A 14,708-nucleotide genomic window follows, 5' to 3' on the forward strand; every position below is an offset into this window, starting at 1 on the left:
TCTTATAATCTTACTATCGGACTTGCAATATCTGAATCATAAAACTTATCCTGTGAAAAAGTCTGACATAACCACACACTGACGCGGCTCAATTCAAACTGCAATATAACTTGATTTCGCATGGACCTGCCGAATATACGTTATATATTTCTCGCGATTCTATCGATCGCTTGATTCGACTTGTTTGTGTGTTTGCGATACATAAAGCGTAAGAAACATTCTAAATGTATAAAATAAAAACTGAATGAACACAGAATTATAAGACCAAGACTGGTTTGTGCCTATTGAGTTGCAATAGACGGACTTTGGTTATTGGTCCTTACAAATGAAAGCTCTCTCCTACTTTTTAGGAGAACTTTCATTTCCTTTGCTTCCTTTTATAAAGTCATAAACTCACTCAGCATCGTAAGATCGATGACGTAGGTGTACAACATACGCAGCCACTAAACAACTTTATAACTTTGAGTGGCTTTAACTCTTCTGGTATAACTCCTAAAAACCTTGTGAACCTAAAACCCTAACAACCCAAACACCACAGGCCGCTAAACGCGCGAGTGCCCTGGAACGCGACAGGAAGTCCTCGACGATCGCGTATTCCTTCCACAACTGTAGTATAGTCGGTGTGATCTATGCGAAGATGAGCCGCTCACTTGAAAATAAAGTATGCTAATGACGTCACATTTAAATTTGTGGAAATTACAGTACCAATGAACTAGGTGGGCCTGGCTGGAAAAAGACTGGCCATAGAAACGTCTGCATTTAAAATGCTTGCTAGCCCAAGTCTTTTTTCCTTCGAATTACTCGCTTTTCCCAACACCCTGCACAAGATGTCATACTTGCTCGACAATACCAGGGAGAGAAAGGTTTTAATAATTACACTTCATTGCCATCAAGGTGCTGTTACTCAGAACGACAATTTAGCTTGCCCAGATAAAGCAAATGTTTTCAAAAGAAATTTGGGTTACTTCTAGATATCGATCTCCTTGCAAGTACCTTTGCATGCAATCAGGTTCAAAAGGACTCACTCTAAGAAAAATCTGTTGTGATGAATACTGATTATCACGAATTCAGTCACAGAGAACTAGAAAAACGGTTTCATAATTCATGACAAGACAGCAGTTTGTAAATGCACCTTCTAATCTCGTGTATCAACAAATAGTCTAATTATTCTGTGAACCAGGTAAATAAGAGTAGGTTCAGCTGTAAGTCCATATATAAGTCGCCTAATTCATCAGACGACTTGAATAATTCCGCTAAATGAGGGGCTCATGCTCAACTCGTACAAACGCTCGCTTAAGCGTGAAAGTGATTCCGCAGGGACGGTTTAATCAACTTAGTTAAGAGTCATATGATCTCTCAGTTTTGAGGGTTTGGTCTGAGACGTCCATAGTCGACAAACCGCTTACACATATCCAGCTGAACCAACAAGACATCCTGCATTAATTGCATTCGACGTTCGCATTTAGACCAGAGAAACTAAATGTTACGCCTACCTAAATTTCCTGGACTCGTTCCAAAAACTAATCTAGTCAGCCTATGCTTAAGAGTGCTCATAACGTAGATGAGAAATATACGTTTATGGTCTAACCACTCCAACAAGTCTTTGAACGCAACGATTTTCTTACAATAGATAGGGCTTATTGTTTTATAAACGCGCAAGAACATACGTCATAAACAAAAGCACTCATTTGCATTTGTTTTGCCTACGCAGTTTCCTAGCTAGAACGAATGTTTAGACCCTACGACTACAATGTACACAACTACACGTCTTTAAGGTTTGCCACGTCTAATCTTTTGCAAAGCGTCACTCTGATACAAGGCGAATACTCATAAAACCTTGCTGACTGGAATGCAAGCGTGCGTCATGGCATTAAATCTTCATAACCAATTTTACGAGCTTGTATTCTCATCGAATAGCACTGGCTTTAAGAACTTGAACAGCGAAGTTTCAACATGTCACATCTTTGCAATATGGTTGTATAGACACATATCTGTCTGATAACATGTGCTTCAGTTGCTTGCATTTACGCCTTAACAAACCACATGAAATTAGTGTAAATCATTTCAACTCGGTCTAACGCCTCAAACGCCACAAGTTTATGGCGCGGTGTTTTGCTAATTGACTAAGCAACAGCGACCACCAATTACAATAATATCACTTTCAAGTTGGACTTCGAAATAAGCCAGTTGTAAACGCTTCCAGTAAGCCCTTTCGCTCTGTCAAGCGTCCTACAAAGTCGAAACTAATGTGAAGCTATGCCAAGATTGAAGGCCTCAGCAGCCGGGACGAAAAGCCTTGCACGTTACAGCTGATTTCTGAGCTTACAAGTTCTTTGTTTTATTACGAAGCGAGAGGCATGAAACTGGTGATGAATAACAAATGACCAAAAATACTAGAATGCCTTGTTACCATGACTGTATTGTCCATTATTAGTCAGAGACGAACAAAACTATGAAATACTGATTCATTTCTATTTTTGTTCCCGCAAAAATGCTTTTAAAGTCCTATAAACCTGTCAACGCGATAGAGCTGTGTCGTCTCAGTAGGTGCTAAGCCTTGTTTGTGACGACTAAGATACTTCACTCGTTCGAAGAAAATGCGCTTTGCCATAATCACTAGCATTAAACTTATGGGCATCTTAGCCTATCTAAGCTATGTCTCCAATTAAATGCAATAACCAATATACTGACCGCTATATGAGTCCTTTGAAGAACTAGAAGCACACGTCATAATGTAGCTATTATTACTACCAAGCGCCACTGTAAACGTTGTTGTGGTGGGCTGGTGGCAACATTTAGAAGATACTTACACTGTTAAAAACACAAAAGCAAATGTGCTACGCAATGCATTAGATAAGGTTTTGATTGTGGACAATTACAATTTTGTATGCTAAATGAAATTGTTAGCGTGCGAAATAAAATAGACGTAAAATGACCCATACATTTGGCACGGTGTGCTTTGAAACTTTTAAATTTAGTTTTAATGGTTTTTTGCGTGACACGATGTACTTTTAATGTCGTCAAACAAGTCTTTGTTATGACAACATAGTACCGTTGTTCGCCATAAATCCGTTGATCTTGTACTTTATCGCACTAACCGGAATAAACTCACGTTTGACATTTTACTGTGACTATGGCTTTTCTAAGCTGAAAACTCTGTAAATTCCTTTGCTTCATCTGTTTATGAAAGTACATTATTATTACGTCTTAGACTTAGAGCATGATTATTGCATCCTTTTGCAGAACAAACAGTTGAAAAGAAACTAGCTTCACCCACAAACAACTTAATGGCTTTCTAGCAAAAATAGGTCTTGTAAGTTTAACGTGCTGCATTTTCCGGTGGTACAGCAAATCAAATCAACTTCGACATTCTTTACTTTGAATTATGACCAGTGAGTTGGCGACCATAATGTATTGAGTATTTTATTTCTAAAATCTTTATTTCTTTAGTTTTTGCAAAATGAAGCATGATTGAAGCGGAAAGAAGTAATCAGACAACAATAACAATGACACAATGGATCCATTCGCTTCCCTCCTCGAAGCTAACAAGTAATAACACGTTCTTGCAGATGATGCTCAATATTCTAATGCTAAATGCACAGGGTTAAAAACTGCGTTGGGGCAGCAGTCTACGAAGACACGTCCATTGTCGTCTCCAATTGAGCTCTGGCTGTTGACGAGCATTCAGGCTGCAGGTCGGTGTTCGTCAAGTCTGAAGCGCAAGCATCCTACGAAAACAAGTTCCAAGTAATTTGGACCTATAATATAGTGCTAACAAATAGGTGATTAGTTGCTAATACCGGTACCGTCACTAAACACATTTCGCGGGCAGTGTCCGTGGAGATGTCAAAAGCTGATTTCTGCATTGCATCATGTGACGTCATTGGGTCTTTATCTGAAGGTGACGTCATTGATTCTTCTGCAATTGGCAGGGTCGCGATATTGGTAGAATCTGAGATTAAAGTATCAATATGCAGGTGGCGATAAAACGGCTTGATCATACAGATCTACAGCAACTGCAAAAACATAACATGCCATTAATAAGCATTTATTCTGTGCTACCATACCATTAGTGGCGCATTCCGTGTTGCATTTTACATGCCTGGCGTTGGCGTCACTTAGCTCTGCTTCGCCACCAGCGCTGGTTTCGGTTTTGTGTTGGCTTGACTTGTGGTTCTTCAGCTGCGCCAGTGAACGGGACTTGTAGTCGCAAGCATCGCAAGAATAAGTTTTAAGGCTGAAGAACAACATAAAAATCCGCGTATAACCTGCTAAGTTGGCGTGCTGTTGTATCAGTGAGTCGTTGTGATCAAAGTTTGATGAAGGCAAAATAATGATAACCCACCAATCGGTTTTACCTGTGCACCCGCTCATGCAGTTTAATCAGATAAGGTCTTTTAGCCATGTAAGAACACTGGCCGCAGTAATGAACTGTTTGATCCGGGTGGGCCTCGGAAATATGTGCCTTCATTTCTTGGCGTTCGTTGCATTTAATCGAGCAAAACTGCATTAAGTAATGCTGTAGTCAGCAAATAGTAATACTACATGGACAACCCATGCATGTTTTATGGTGATTATGCGCTGTTAAGAATACAAATTCTTACTGTATATTAATTACGGTAATAACGTATTCTGGTAAGATATCTTACCAGTTAAAGACAAGTCGCGCTTTCAAACAATCAAAACAATGACAAGTCTCGCTTACCATGCACTTTATAGCGTTGTCTTTCAAAGTGTGAGTTAGCAAATGTTTCTGCAAACATTCCCTGAAGTTAGTTTTGTAAGGACAGAGTGTGCACGGGTATCGCTTCTTGTCGTCAGCCGTGTGCTTTGCCAACCTATGACGTCGAATAGAAGAAGTCGACCGAGATTTGAAATCGCATTCTTTGCATTTGTACTCCTGTGGGGACAATAATAGTGGTTCGCAAGCGCTGATATTTATACCCAACCATGATTGATAACCAGAAGTATAATTATTTAGCTACAACAATCGATTTCTTGCGGACCCCTAACTTCCGAATTGTTTTAATAGGCTGTCTATGGGGAATTGAAGTATCTCCCAGGGACCCAGGTTGGTAACTGCTACACAGAATCTACACTTCACTACAAAACATAGTTATGACTTTGAAGGTTTTAAGATTAACTAGAACTGACCTTCATATGATACATGGCTTGGTGGACCTCCCAGTCGTTGGAGTTGGTTGTCACAAACCTGCACGCACGGCACACCAGCTCCCCTGGTTTTCGATGCTTCATTATTTCATGCTGTCGTAAGGTGTGAAGGAAAAGTCATATCAGCAATAAAATTATCAATGTACACATTTGTAATGACCAGGCATTTAGAGACACAACGACTAAATAAAACACCTGCTTTAGGTTTCGGTGGTCTCTGGTGCGAAAATCGCACCCAGCGTGGCTGCAAGAGTACGGTCGTGCTCCAGTGTGCATGTAGTAGTGCTTGGTGAGATGGTGCCGTAATCTAAACACGAGTTTATAAACATAATGATAAAAGATGAAGATTTCGTGATGGAGACGTATAATTTCAAAAATGGTGCAGTTGACATTATCATAAATCTAAGTTGTTTCCAACCAATGAAGACTGACTTACTTGCCAACATAATTACATTTGTCGCAGAAAAAGCATTTTTGTCCTGCATGGAGCGTATCTGTGTGGGAAAGCAGTTCAACTTTGGAGGCAAACTTAACGTCGCCGCCTTTGCAGTGCTTGCAAATGTATCCGCCTTCGTGTCTGGATGCCATATGTGACGCCATGTCAATCTAAGAAAAAAGAAATTTCTTTATTTGAAAAAATTAGTGGTTTTTTCAGTGTTACCAGCACTCAATGTACACCAAACAGTTAAAGCATATGACTATAGTTAAAAGTTTATAAACAAATGACAGTTATATAAAAAAACACTTACCGCATTGTCACATTTATAACCACAAGAGCATTGTCTTATCAGCTCATGAACAGTCAATTGGTGTTGTAACAGCGCATATTTCGAAGACGCTGCGAATCCACATTTATCACATAAATGATTTCCTCCTGCATGACTGAAGCGTCTACACAACAATATCACTTGGTTAGTTTGGCACATCACGAACCTTCCATGTTGATGCTACCAGTTATTTAGTTATAAACAATAAAGATTGAATCTACACCAGTGGTTCTTAAACCGGGTTTGGTGAGTTACTTTTTAGGATGGGGTGAAGATCACGCAACAAACAACATGTGTATGATGTATGTTTTTGGCGTTTAACAAAGGATTCAACAAACGCATGTATGAAGTTCCAAGGATTTAGAGGTTCACAAACCACTGATCCAAATTCTAAACAAAAACCTTCAGTGTCAGATGTACTCCAACTGGTGATGGTTCATGAAAGGTACCTGTGATTGTAAAGGGCATGTTGGCTGGCGAACGACTGGCCACACTCCTCACAACTGTGCGCCTTTGGATCGTTATGGATCTGAAAAAATTAATAAAAACCAGCAAATTTTTAGCAAACTATTAAAAAACATTACCGGTATTATAAAAACTCTGCATCTTGTAATTAATGGCGCAAAAGATGACAAAAAGGCGTAAGCCCTAATAAATTTTAATTTGTTTCTAGCTAACTTCAAACCTATTACAGTATCAGGTAAGACACTTATCACTAAAAACTCCAGCTATCAAGGCAATCTTCTGCGTAAGTTCTATTGTTCTGAATAAACATGCTAATTGCTAATACAATGAGGGAGAAATACCTGCATGTGAATTTTGACACGGTACCATTTACTGTTGGTGTAATCGCACATGAGGCATTTAAATAAATCTTCAAAATGGGATTCCACATGAAGCTTGTATTCTCTGTCGCTGGAGCTGCAATAACTGTCAAGAGAGCGTGAAAGAAAACAACAATGAAGTACAATAATTGAAATACAATACAGTGGTACGTAAGAAATCTAATGCTCCAAAACTTTACAACTTAAAATTTGAATAATTTTGTACGGAAAATTGTGTCCCAGAAGCCAATATTTTCTTTGAACTTGAATGTGATTAATGATGAAGTATTCATATGCTTTGCTATGGCAGTGACCTTTTACTTGCCAAAAATATGGGTTTTTGAAAATTGTCATTGGTGTTTAAGCATGAATTGATTCACTTTACTTTGTTTCTTTTGGGAAAGATTCTTCTCAAAGCCGAGCTTTTAACTCAACGACCTCCAGGAACAAATTAAATTCAAGGTGGGAATATTAAGGGATGTGATCAACATCTGAACCTGCAATTTTCCTTAGGGCAATGCTTTAAAGTCTTCTGATGAATTTGTTTCAAGTGTTGATCCAGAAGTCGTCGTTTTAAAAATTCTGCTTCACATTCAGAGCACTTGAAGCTGGGGGGATCACTACATATTTCCACAGATATTTTACCACTAACATCTGCAATGACAAACAATTTTCCATGAGATCTTTTATATAATGTGAAAACCTGTTCTGGAAAAAATCAACCACTTAAGAATGAATGCAACCTGCTTCCTTTGCGTTGTCCATGAATTCATCTTTAACTGATGGTTGCTTCTGCAAAACATGGTCTATTTCATAATGCATTCATATGTATGCAAAGGAATTATATATCTGTTCACAACCATGTTGCCCGTGTGTCAGCCCCTGGTATAACCTTCCCAGTTATTGTAGCTCAGGTATAACTGGGGCAGCCCAATTAATATCTCCGAGTACCTCCCAGGGGCTGCAATAGAACTATGGCACAAGTGACCAGAGCAAAAATGTCAAGTGCACAGGGCCATAATATTACATGCACCTACTTCATTTTGCACTTTGACCTTTGACTTTTTGGAAGTTCCTTTCTGCTTAGATGGGTTGTTGCACCTCTGTTAATTAAATACATTCAAAGTTCAGATACAAAAACATGGGCTATAAAATAAAGGAGGCGTTTGGGTTCCAAAAAAGCATCAATTTCTTTGTTTATTTTTTTATGCAGTAAAAATTACTAAAATACAATTGCTCCGTGGGACCCAATGAAATTTTGCACGTCATCTAGGCATGCCTGAGACTACATCATACTGGAATATGGAATAAATTGCATATCTCTACATCCGTTACATAAAAACAAAGACAAAAGTACATTTTTGGGCCTAAAACACACATCTCTTTCTTTTTCATGCCAATTTCTATCCAAGGTTTTGTGCCGAACTGGAACTTTGAAATATACCAATGGCTAGGGGAATTCCCACACAAAACAACACCAACCATGCCGCCCTCTGATTCGTCCAAACAGGTTTAAATCTCTACGTAAGAGTCTAAAGAGATCAGAGAAATCTTAATTTCCGACCCACACGTCTCCTAAATAGTGCAATAAAGGAATATTGGTGATGAGTAGGCTACCTTTCTGTTAACTGCTGGTACAGACGATGTCACTTTCTTTTTCATTGCTTTCTAATAAAGATAACAGAAAACCATTTCAAACTAAACTAATTCTATCAAGAAAATATTATATACATTAAATGCAAGTCTAAAATATACACATAAACAGCTAATTAACCGCATGCAAGATACAGTCAACATACCCTACACATGTTTTAAAAAGTGTCTAAATGATACAGTAGACTTCGCTTATTATGACCACCTTAGGACCAGACCGTTTGGTTATAATCCGAATTAGCTTAACCAAATTAGGAATCAGATTAACCAAAATTGCTACAGTACTGTTTAACCACACCGGGATAGATACAGTTAGACACAAAATGACAAAAAACATCGAAGTCATCATTTGTTTCATTAACATTAAGCAGCATCCTTAAAGTGACCGTCAGTAGGTGGATTGAGAATACACCCGGCACAATTGTCACTGTCAAGTTGCATAACTGACACAAGAAATTGATCAATACCAAACCATGAAAGATATGGAAAAAGTGTTCATAACATCCGAAAACTGGTCATAGTAAACGGAGAATTTTATGTGGCAAAATTCAGAACCGTACCAAAATGGTCATAAAAAGTAGGCGGTTATATTAAGTGAATTTTACTGTATTCGAAAACTATATTTCATACTTCTTCATTGTCAATGTCATAACTATGGTCGTGGTGGAGAGGGTTAAGCAATTTTCTTCCTCTTTTACTAAATCTTGTTCTACCTGCCGTAAAATCAATAACATAAGTATCAGTAAGCATCATGTAACACAGCAGATGATAGAATCACAATATTAATAGCTAGTTGAAATTTATTTATCAAAAAAATTACCGGTAAGTATAATAGTAGGCTCATTAGAGATTTGTACTTCGACAATGCTTTGAGGACCTGCCTGTGCAAGATTGTTTTCAGAATCTTCTAATATTTCTGGAAGCTCCTAAGATTACAGTAGCACTGCTTAATTCAGCATGTTGTCAAAGGTTAGTTAGGGTAAGGTATGGCTAAGAAGGTTGGATAACGATAATTGACGTGATGTAAAACAATAGGAAACTTAGGGTGCTGACTATAGCTGGGTCTTGTCAATGCAACTGCCACTCTTACGGTATGTTGTCTCTATTGCCACTAGTCCACTACTACTGTTGTACCAGACAATTATCAATAATTTTGTCCTTGCAAGCATCCTGCATCATTTTTCGTGACAGTTACTTCTATCCTGGGTTTTTAACAGTGTACAGGTTTTTAAAGGTTTGACTTTGGCGATTATTACAAAACCCCAATTTCTAAAGACTAAGTGCTAATTTTCTGCTGTAATTGCACAAGTATAAAGTTTAAATGAGCGTTGGAGAAATTTAAGGGGCCATATCGGTTTCTAAAAACCTTAAAAAGCATTGCGGTATGTATGATATAATTATTGCGTAATTGTTTCTATCAGTAATTTGTTTATACTTTGCTAAAAAAGGACAAAATAATGCAAAACTAAACTAAAAATGTCCAAAACAAATTGAAATAACTTGTGTTAATGGCAAAAAACTTAATTAAAAAATAAAGTTTAACGCAAATGACATTTAGCAACTTTGGCCAACATTTGAAAAGCAGCCTGTATAGTTTATACGGTTTGCCACCTACTCACCAATTTATTGTTGTGACTCGACTTTATATGAATCCTCAAAGCCTCTTTTGTAGATGTTTGCACATCGCATAGCTTGCACTTGTAAACTATGGCTATCATTGAGTCCACGACCGCGTCCATAATTATTACGTTGGTCACTAAGTTCTAAAGATAAATTTAAAATTAAATTGTTTTTTCAGGTTGGGTTGTTTTGATTTTACCACCTGGATTTAGCCAAAAGCTTGATACACACAAGAGCAGGTTGCATAATTGCGCATTTTTCTGCCAAAGGCACGCAATTGGTATTCTACTGTGCATGTATACGTCGAAAGTAGCCCTAGCAACCCCACAATTTCATGTGAATTACACAAAAAGGCAGCATGATAATTTTCAGGAACTAGGCCTACTATGGAAGTGTACAGCCACAACCATACTATGCACAACCGTAAAGGCGCACTGTACTTAACAAACCTACTTATGACGTTAGTATGATGCTATTATGTGCTATGTGATTTTTCGTTTTCACATCTAAGCAAATTGCAAATCGTTAAGTTTCCATGTGTTTACAATCGCACACCTCAATGCGCACAGGATGCGGCTAAATGAATTCATACGTTGCCACAAAGTTGAATCGCTAAAATAAATGTTTATAACTGCAGGCATTAACGTCATGTACGGATTTCTGACTACTACCAATCTTTGCCAACACATTTGACCTCACATAGATAAACACTTTTTTATTAAACTTTTTTCAAGTTGTTCTCGCAGAGATATAATCAATAATACAATAACATAAGTTAACGCACAAACGAAGTAGTTTTTAACGTTGGTATTACAAATTTACAATGATTGGGCTGCGGTAGAGTTTGAAAAGGAACATAATTTCATGAGAAACAAGTATTTGAACCATAGATATCCTATAAAACACTAGATTGCTCTTCTTTTTGTTGTAGAAAATGTAGACCAATCAAAAATGAAGCCAATTCAAAACATTTGGCGACAACGGTAAGGGACCCAAACTGGGCTCTGAACATGATTTTATAAGGCTTTTAAGCTGTTAGGTCCAACATTAAATTGTGAGATTTCTTCGTCTATTTTGTAATGAATATATAACATGGATAAAAAAGGGGACTCAATGTTCAATCAATCAATGTATCAATGCCCTAGATTTTGCAACAACTGGGTCCCTTAATGGCAGAATTGCAAAGTTTCGATTTGGCTTCAATTCCAGAGGCGAGTTGAGCGATCTAGTGTTTTATAGGATATCTATGATTTGAATGCACAATGGAAAAGTGCACGCCCTATACGCGTGATCAAGCGATTCTGATTGGTCCAGTTCATTAAACCGTATCACATCAAAGCACAGACGCCAGCAACTGGAGCACGAAACAAAATGCCTTAATTTGATTCATTGTACATCAAAAAAAATATGTTTCTTCTCGTAACCTACGGTTTTCTGGTGACTGTGGCGAAAATATAGTTTGGCTGGTGTGTTGAAAGCCGCTCCGTTCGGACGTCAGAGAATAAACCGTTACACGTAGTAATTAGTACTCAAGTATCATCATTCATCACATTAATTTTTATCAATTAGCTTAATCCGATGAATTGGTAGTAACTGTGCTGCTGTTTTTAAAGTATGACCATCTGATAATATCTGCGTCACAAAATTACCGTCATTTATCTCTCAATCCAATTGATCCTTGAAACCAGCCAAGTTGATTGTTCACATCATAAATTTTAGGTGCTGGACCTGCGGTTCTGTGATTTGTTTATCGTGACGTATTTATCAGACATCAACTTCAAAAGTGTTGAAAATGTGAAATGCGTGTATTTACTAACAGGTGGATGATGCATAAATTCCTGATGAATTACTAACTCTGCCACTACGCCGCCCAATATAGCTATATCTATTGTCATCGTTATATGAATTGTATTGTTTATTTTCCGTCAGTGTCTGTGAGGAAACGAAAAATAAAATGCCAAATTTTATAGTGTAATTAAATAATAATTCTGTTTTGCGTTTCAAAGCGGTGTCTTCTCACAGAAGTTGCAGACAACTGTCCGCTGGTTGAGCAATTTTTGTGAAATTTGTAGACACAAAAAGACTCAATTAATCATTTCATACATTTTTTAGACTAATAAATTTAACTAGGTTGCAAGTTGCACACCGGTAATATATATACAATAAATAGGGTTTAAGTTAGAGTAAGTTGTAAATTGTGGGATTTTAGAATTGTTTGAAAGAGCTTAAGGGCATAAATCAAACCTAATTTTTAATCCTGCTACTTTTATTGCACATATATATCACAAAGAAAGTATTGCTCACCATAACACATATAATGTAAACGACTAATGCAAATATAAATCGCGTCAGAGACAAATTTTACTTGGCTGACTCGTTTAAAGAATAATCTTGCACGTTTCAACCAAATTAATTTTTTTTCCACCACAACGTACACAAATTTTCATTATGCAAATATAAAATTTCAAAAATAATTAGTGGCAGGACTGCGTCATTAACACTTTAAAACTGCATTTGAAAAAGCGATAAAATCAAAAAATTAAGTGTTATCTAGTCAAGGAACAATTTTAGCTACAAAAGCAGATTTTTGACAAAAAGACATGTCATTGTCAGCTATTCAAGTAGGTTAGTGAAATTTTTATTAAAGAGCTTCAAGCAAATGCACAGTGTTCGATAATATTCATTAATCGATTGTCATTCATTCCCATCCCTTTCATGAATGGGATTATATTCAACTATATTCATATTTGGGTGAGGATTAACTCTTGTGCAACCACTTGAGTTCTGGTAACGAAAGGAATCTTTTAAAATTATACTTGTACTGACCATATATATAATATATGCTGTATATAAAAATTCTTATAAAATCAACATACAGGAAAAAGGAAACGCAAGATTAACGAGTTAAATGACAAAATGGGTTATAACAGAAATTTTTTCGCTTCATCGCCAATTAAAAGTTAAAAACAACACAACATAACAAAAATTCACCACAGTTAGCTACGAAAAACAAACAACAAAGTATTATATGACCACATCTATGAGAAAACAGATTAACATAACTGCTTGATAATGCTTAGGTAAGTGTGATTGTAAAAATTTGCCTCATAAACTATAGCATAAAATCTACATTACAAAAACATGTACATTTTAGTGTTTGGTATTTTTATGGCAAGTAAATATATTTAAACTATTAAACAATGATTCATTCATGAAATAACAAATTAACAACTCTTGCTTAACCTTAGTGGCGGTCAATATATGGCCTCCCTTGCACACAGTCACAGCAAAACGTGGCGCACAGTTGCATTGTTTGCTGCAGAAATTTGAAATTTCGTGACTTTTCCTAAAAAATGTTCAGCTATCTTTCCATGTTTGTTTTATAAAGTTTGACACTGTTATTTTTGAAATATTGTCATATTTTCATAATTTTGCTCTCTCTCCGCATTGAAGCGTATCTTTTTCGTTTACTCATTCACGCACTACTAACTCGACTAACAGTTCTCTTGTGTTCTCTTCTTGCGGTCAGCTGGTTTTCCGAACAGCGGGGGCGCGGCGTATCAAGAAAAACTTCTAAAAACGTATCACTTGTAGAAATATTTAATTTACACTAAATGCACTTTCTTTAGTTTTACAATTATGATGTATACAGGAAGCCAGTTGTTTTTGCTACTAACCTGTAAAAATCCGATCAGTTTACGACGTATAGTTTTCTAGTAATTAACGATTGAAAATTTGTTTGCAGTGTCGGCCACACCTAGTTAAAATAGTAATGTCGCGAACACGGTTTGGATAGGTTTAAGGCTCAAGTCAAGTTGAGTAGTTTGGCAAATAATAGTTTGAGTCAAGTCAAGTGATATCTTAACCCAAGTCATATAAAAACACTATTTCTGCCAACAAGAAATGTTTAAAGCTTTGTGGCCCATACACGTTCATAAACAAACAAATTTCATTATAGGTTACATCTTCAATCTAATCAACAAGGACTGAATCGAGAAAAGCTGAGTCTTCTAAATATTGATTGGAGTCTCACCAAGTCTTTTAAGTAATTTTCTAGAAAGGTAATCAAGTCAAGTCTTTGCAAAAAGTAACTCAAGGTGAGTGACTGACTTGAGCCATTACGACTCTGCTATATGGCCAACAACTTCTATCATATAGACAAATTTTACTTCATTTTTCCCACCAACATCGTGCCATCTTACTTCATTTTGCTGCTTTGCCGTCTGCAGCTTGAAAGACTTCCTCTCCGTGTGCCTTTTCATGGTTCCTGTATTGACTACGATTTCGGAATTTTTCACCACATACGCTGCATGAATAAGGTTTTTCTCCAGTATGAATATACATGTGTCTTTTTCTATGGTCCTTTTGGGCAAATGTTTTGGGACAGTACAAACAAGCATAAGGTTTTTCACCAGTGTGTGTTCTCATGTGGACATTCAAATTGTTTGTGTATTTAAACTTCTTAGGGCAAAACTGACATGTATATGGGCGCTCTCCTGTGTGAGTCTGGATATGAGCCTTCAAATGTTCCTTTCGTTTGCACTTCCTCTCACAGAAGTTGCATGTATAAGGTTGTTCCTTTGTATGCGTCTTAAAATGTTGTTTAAGATGATAATTTATTCTGAAACCCTTTTCGCAGATTTTACAAGTAAATGGTCGTTCACCAGTATGA

At 37.0% G+C, this 14,708-nt stretch overlaps 1 protein-coding gene and 1 long non-coding RNA gene across 5 annotated transcripts; both read right to left on the reverse strand.

Annotated features, from left to right (window-relative positions):
* Positions 1-3,405: 3,405 nt before the first annotated feature.
* Positions 3,406-10,663, reverse strand: LOC143468680 (zinc finger Y-chromosomal protein 1-like). 4 transcript variants are annotated; one of them, XM_076966024.1, is made up of 19 exons: positions 10,239-10,662; positions 10,036-10,179; positions 9,237-9,342; positions 9,047-9,129; positions 8,381-8,431; positions 7,801-7,866; positions 7,507-7,555; positions 7,261-7,417; positions 6,746-6,869; positions 6,389-6,468; positions 5,922-6,063; positions 5,609-5,778; positions 5,368-5,479; positions 5,155-5,265; positions 4,706-4,900; positions 4,359-4,504; positions 4,068-4,237; positions 3,801-3,952; positions 3,406-3,728 (listed from the first exon to the last, which is right to left on the reverse strand). In XM_076966024.1, exons 2-19 carry the CDS (start codon positions 10,153-10,155, stop codon positions 3,630-3,632), a joined length of 2,133 nt encoding a protein of 710 aa, XP_076822139.1. In that variant the 5' UTR covers positions 10,156-10,179; positions 10,239-10,662; the 3' UTR covers positions 3,406-3,629. The 4 variants fall into 4 exon arrangements, with proteins under 4 accessions (XP_076822139.1, XP_076822141.1, XP_076822140.1 ...); XM_076966026.1 differs by having other exon boundaries at positions 3,807-3,952; positions 10,239-10,661; XM_076966025.1 differs by lacking the exon at positions 10,239-10,662 and having other exon boundaries at positions 10,036-10,218.
* A 1,621-nt stretch (positions 10,664-12,284) lies between these two features.
* On the reverse strand, positions 12,285-14,241 carry LOC143468681 (uncharacterized). Its single transcript, XR_013119015.1, has 2 exons — positions 13,714-14,241; positions 12,285-13,609 (listed from the first exon to the last, which is right to left on the reverse strand). It is a non-coding gene; the product is annotated as an uncharacterized LOC143468681 (long non-coding RNA).
* Between the last annotated feature and the right edge of the window lie 467 nt (positions 14,242-14,708).

Source organism: Clavelina lepadiformis, chromosome 8 (assembly GCF_947623445.1).
Source record: "Clavelina lepadiformis chromosome 8, kaClaLepa1.1, whole genome shotgun sequence".
NCBI classification, from domain to species: Eukaryota; Metazoa; Chordata; class Ascidiacea; order Aplousobranchia; family Clavelinidae; genus Clavelina; species Clavelina lepadiformis.

What these genes read in the sequence shown, in the direction of transcription:
- LOC143468680 (XM_076966024.1), bottom strand. Translation starts at nt 10,155, where the DNA reads ATGGACGCGGTCGTGGACTCAATGATAGCCATAGTTTACAAGTGCAAG. An exon ending in ACAACGCTATAAAGTGCATG is followed by an intron (nt 4,505 to 4,705) that starts GTAAGCGAGACT and finishes TACTTAATGCAG; the next exon opens with TTTTGCTCGATTAAATGCAA. An exon ending in CACGGAATGCGCCACTAATG is followed by an intron (nt 3,953 to 4,067) that starts GTATGGTAGCAC and finishes CTTTAATCTCAG; the next exon opens with ATTCTACCAATATCGCGACC.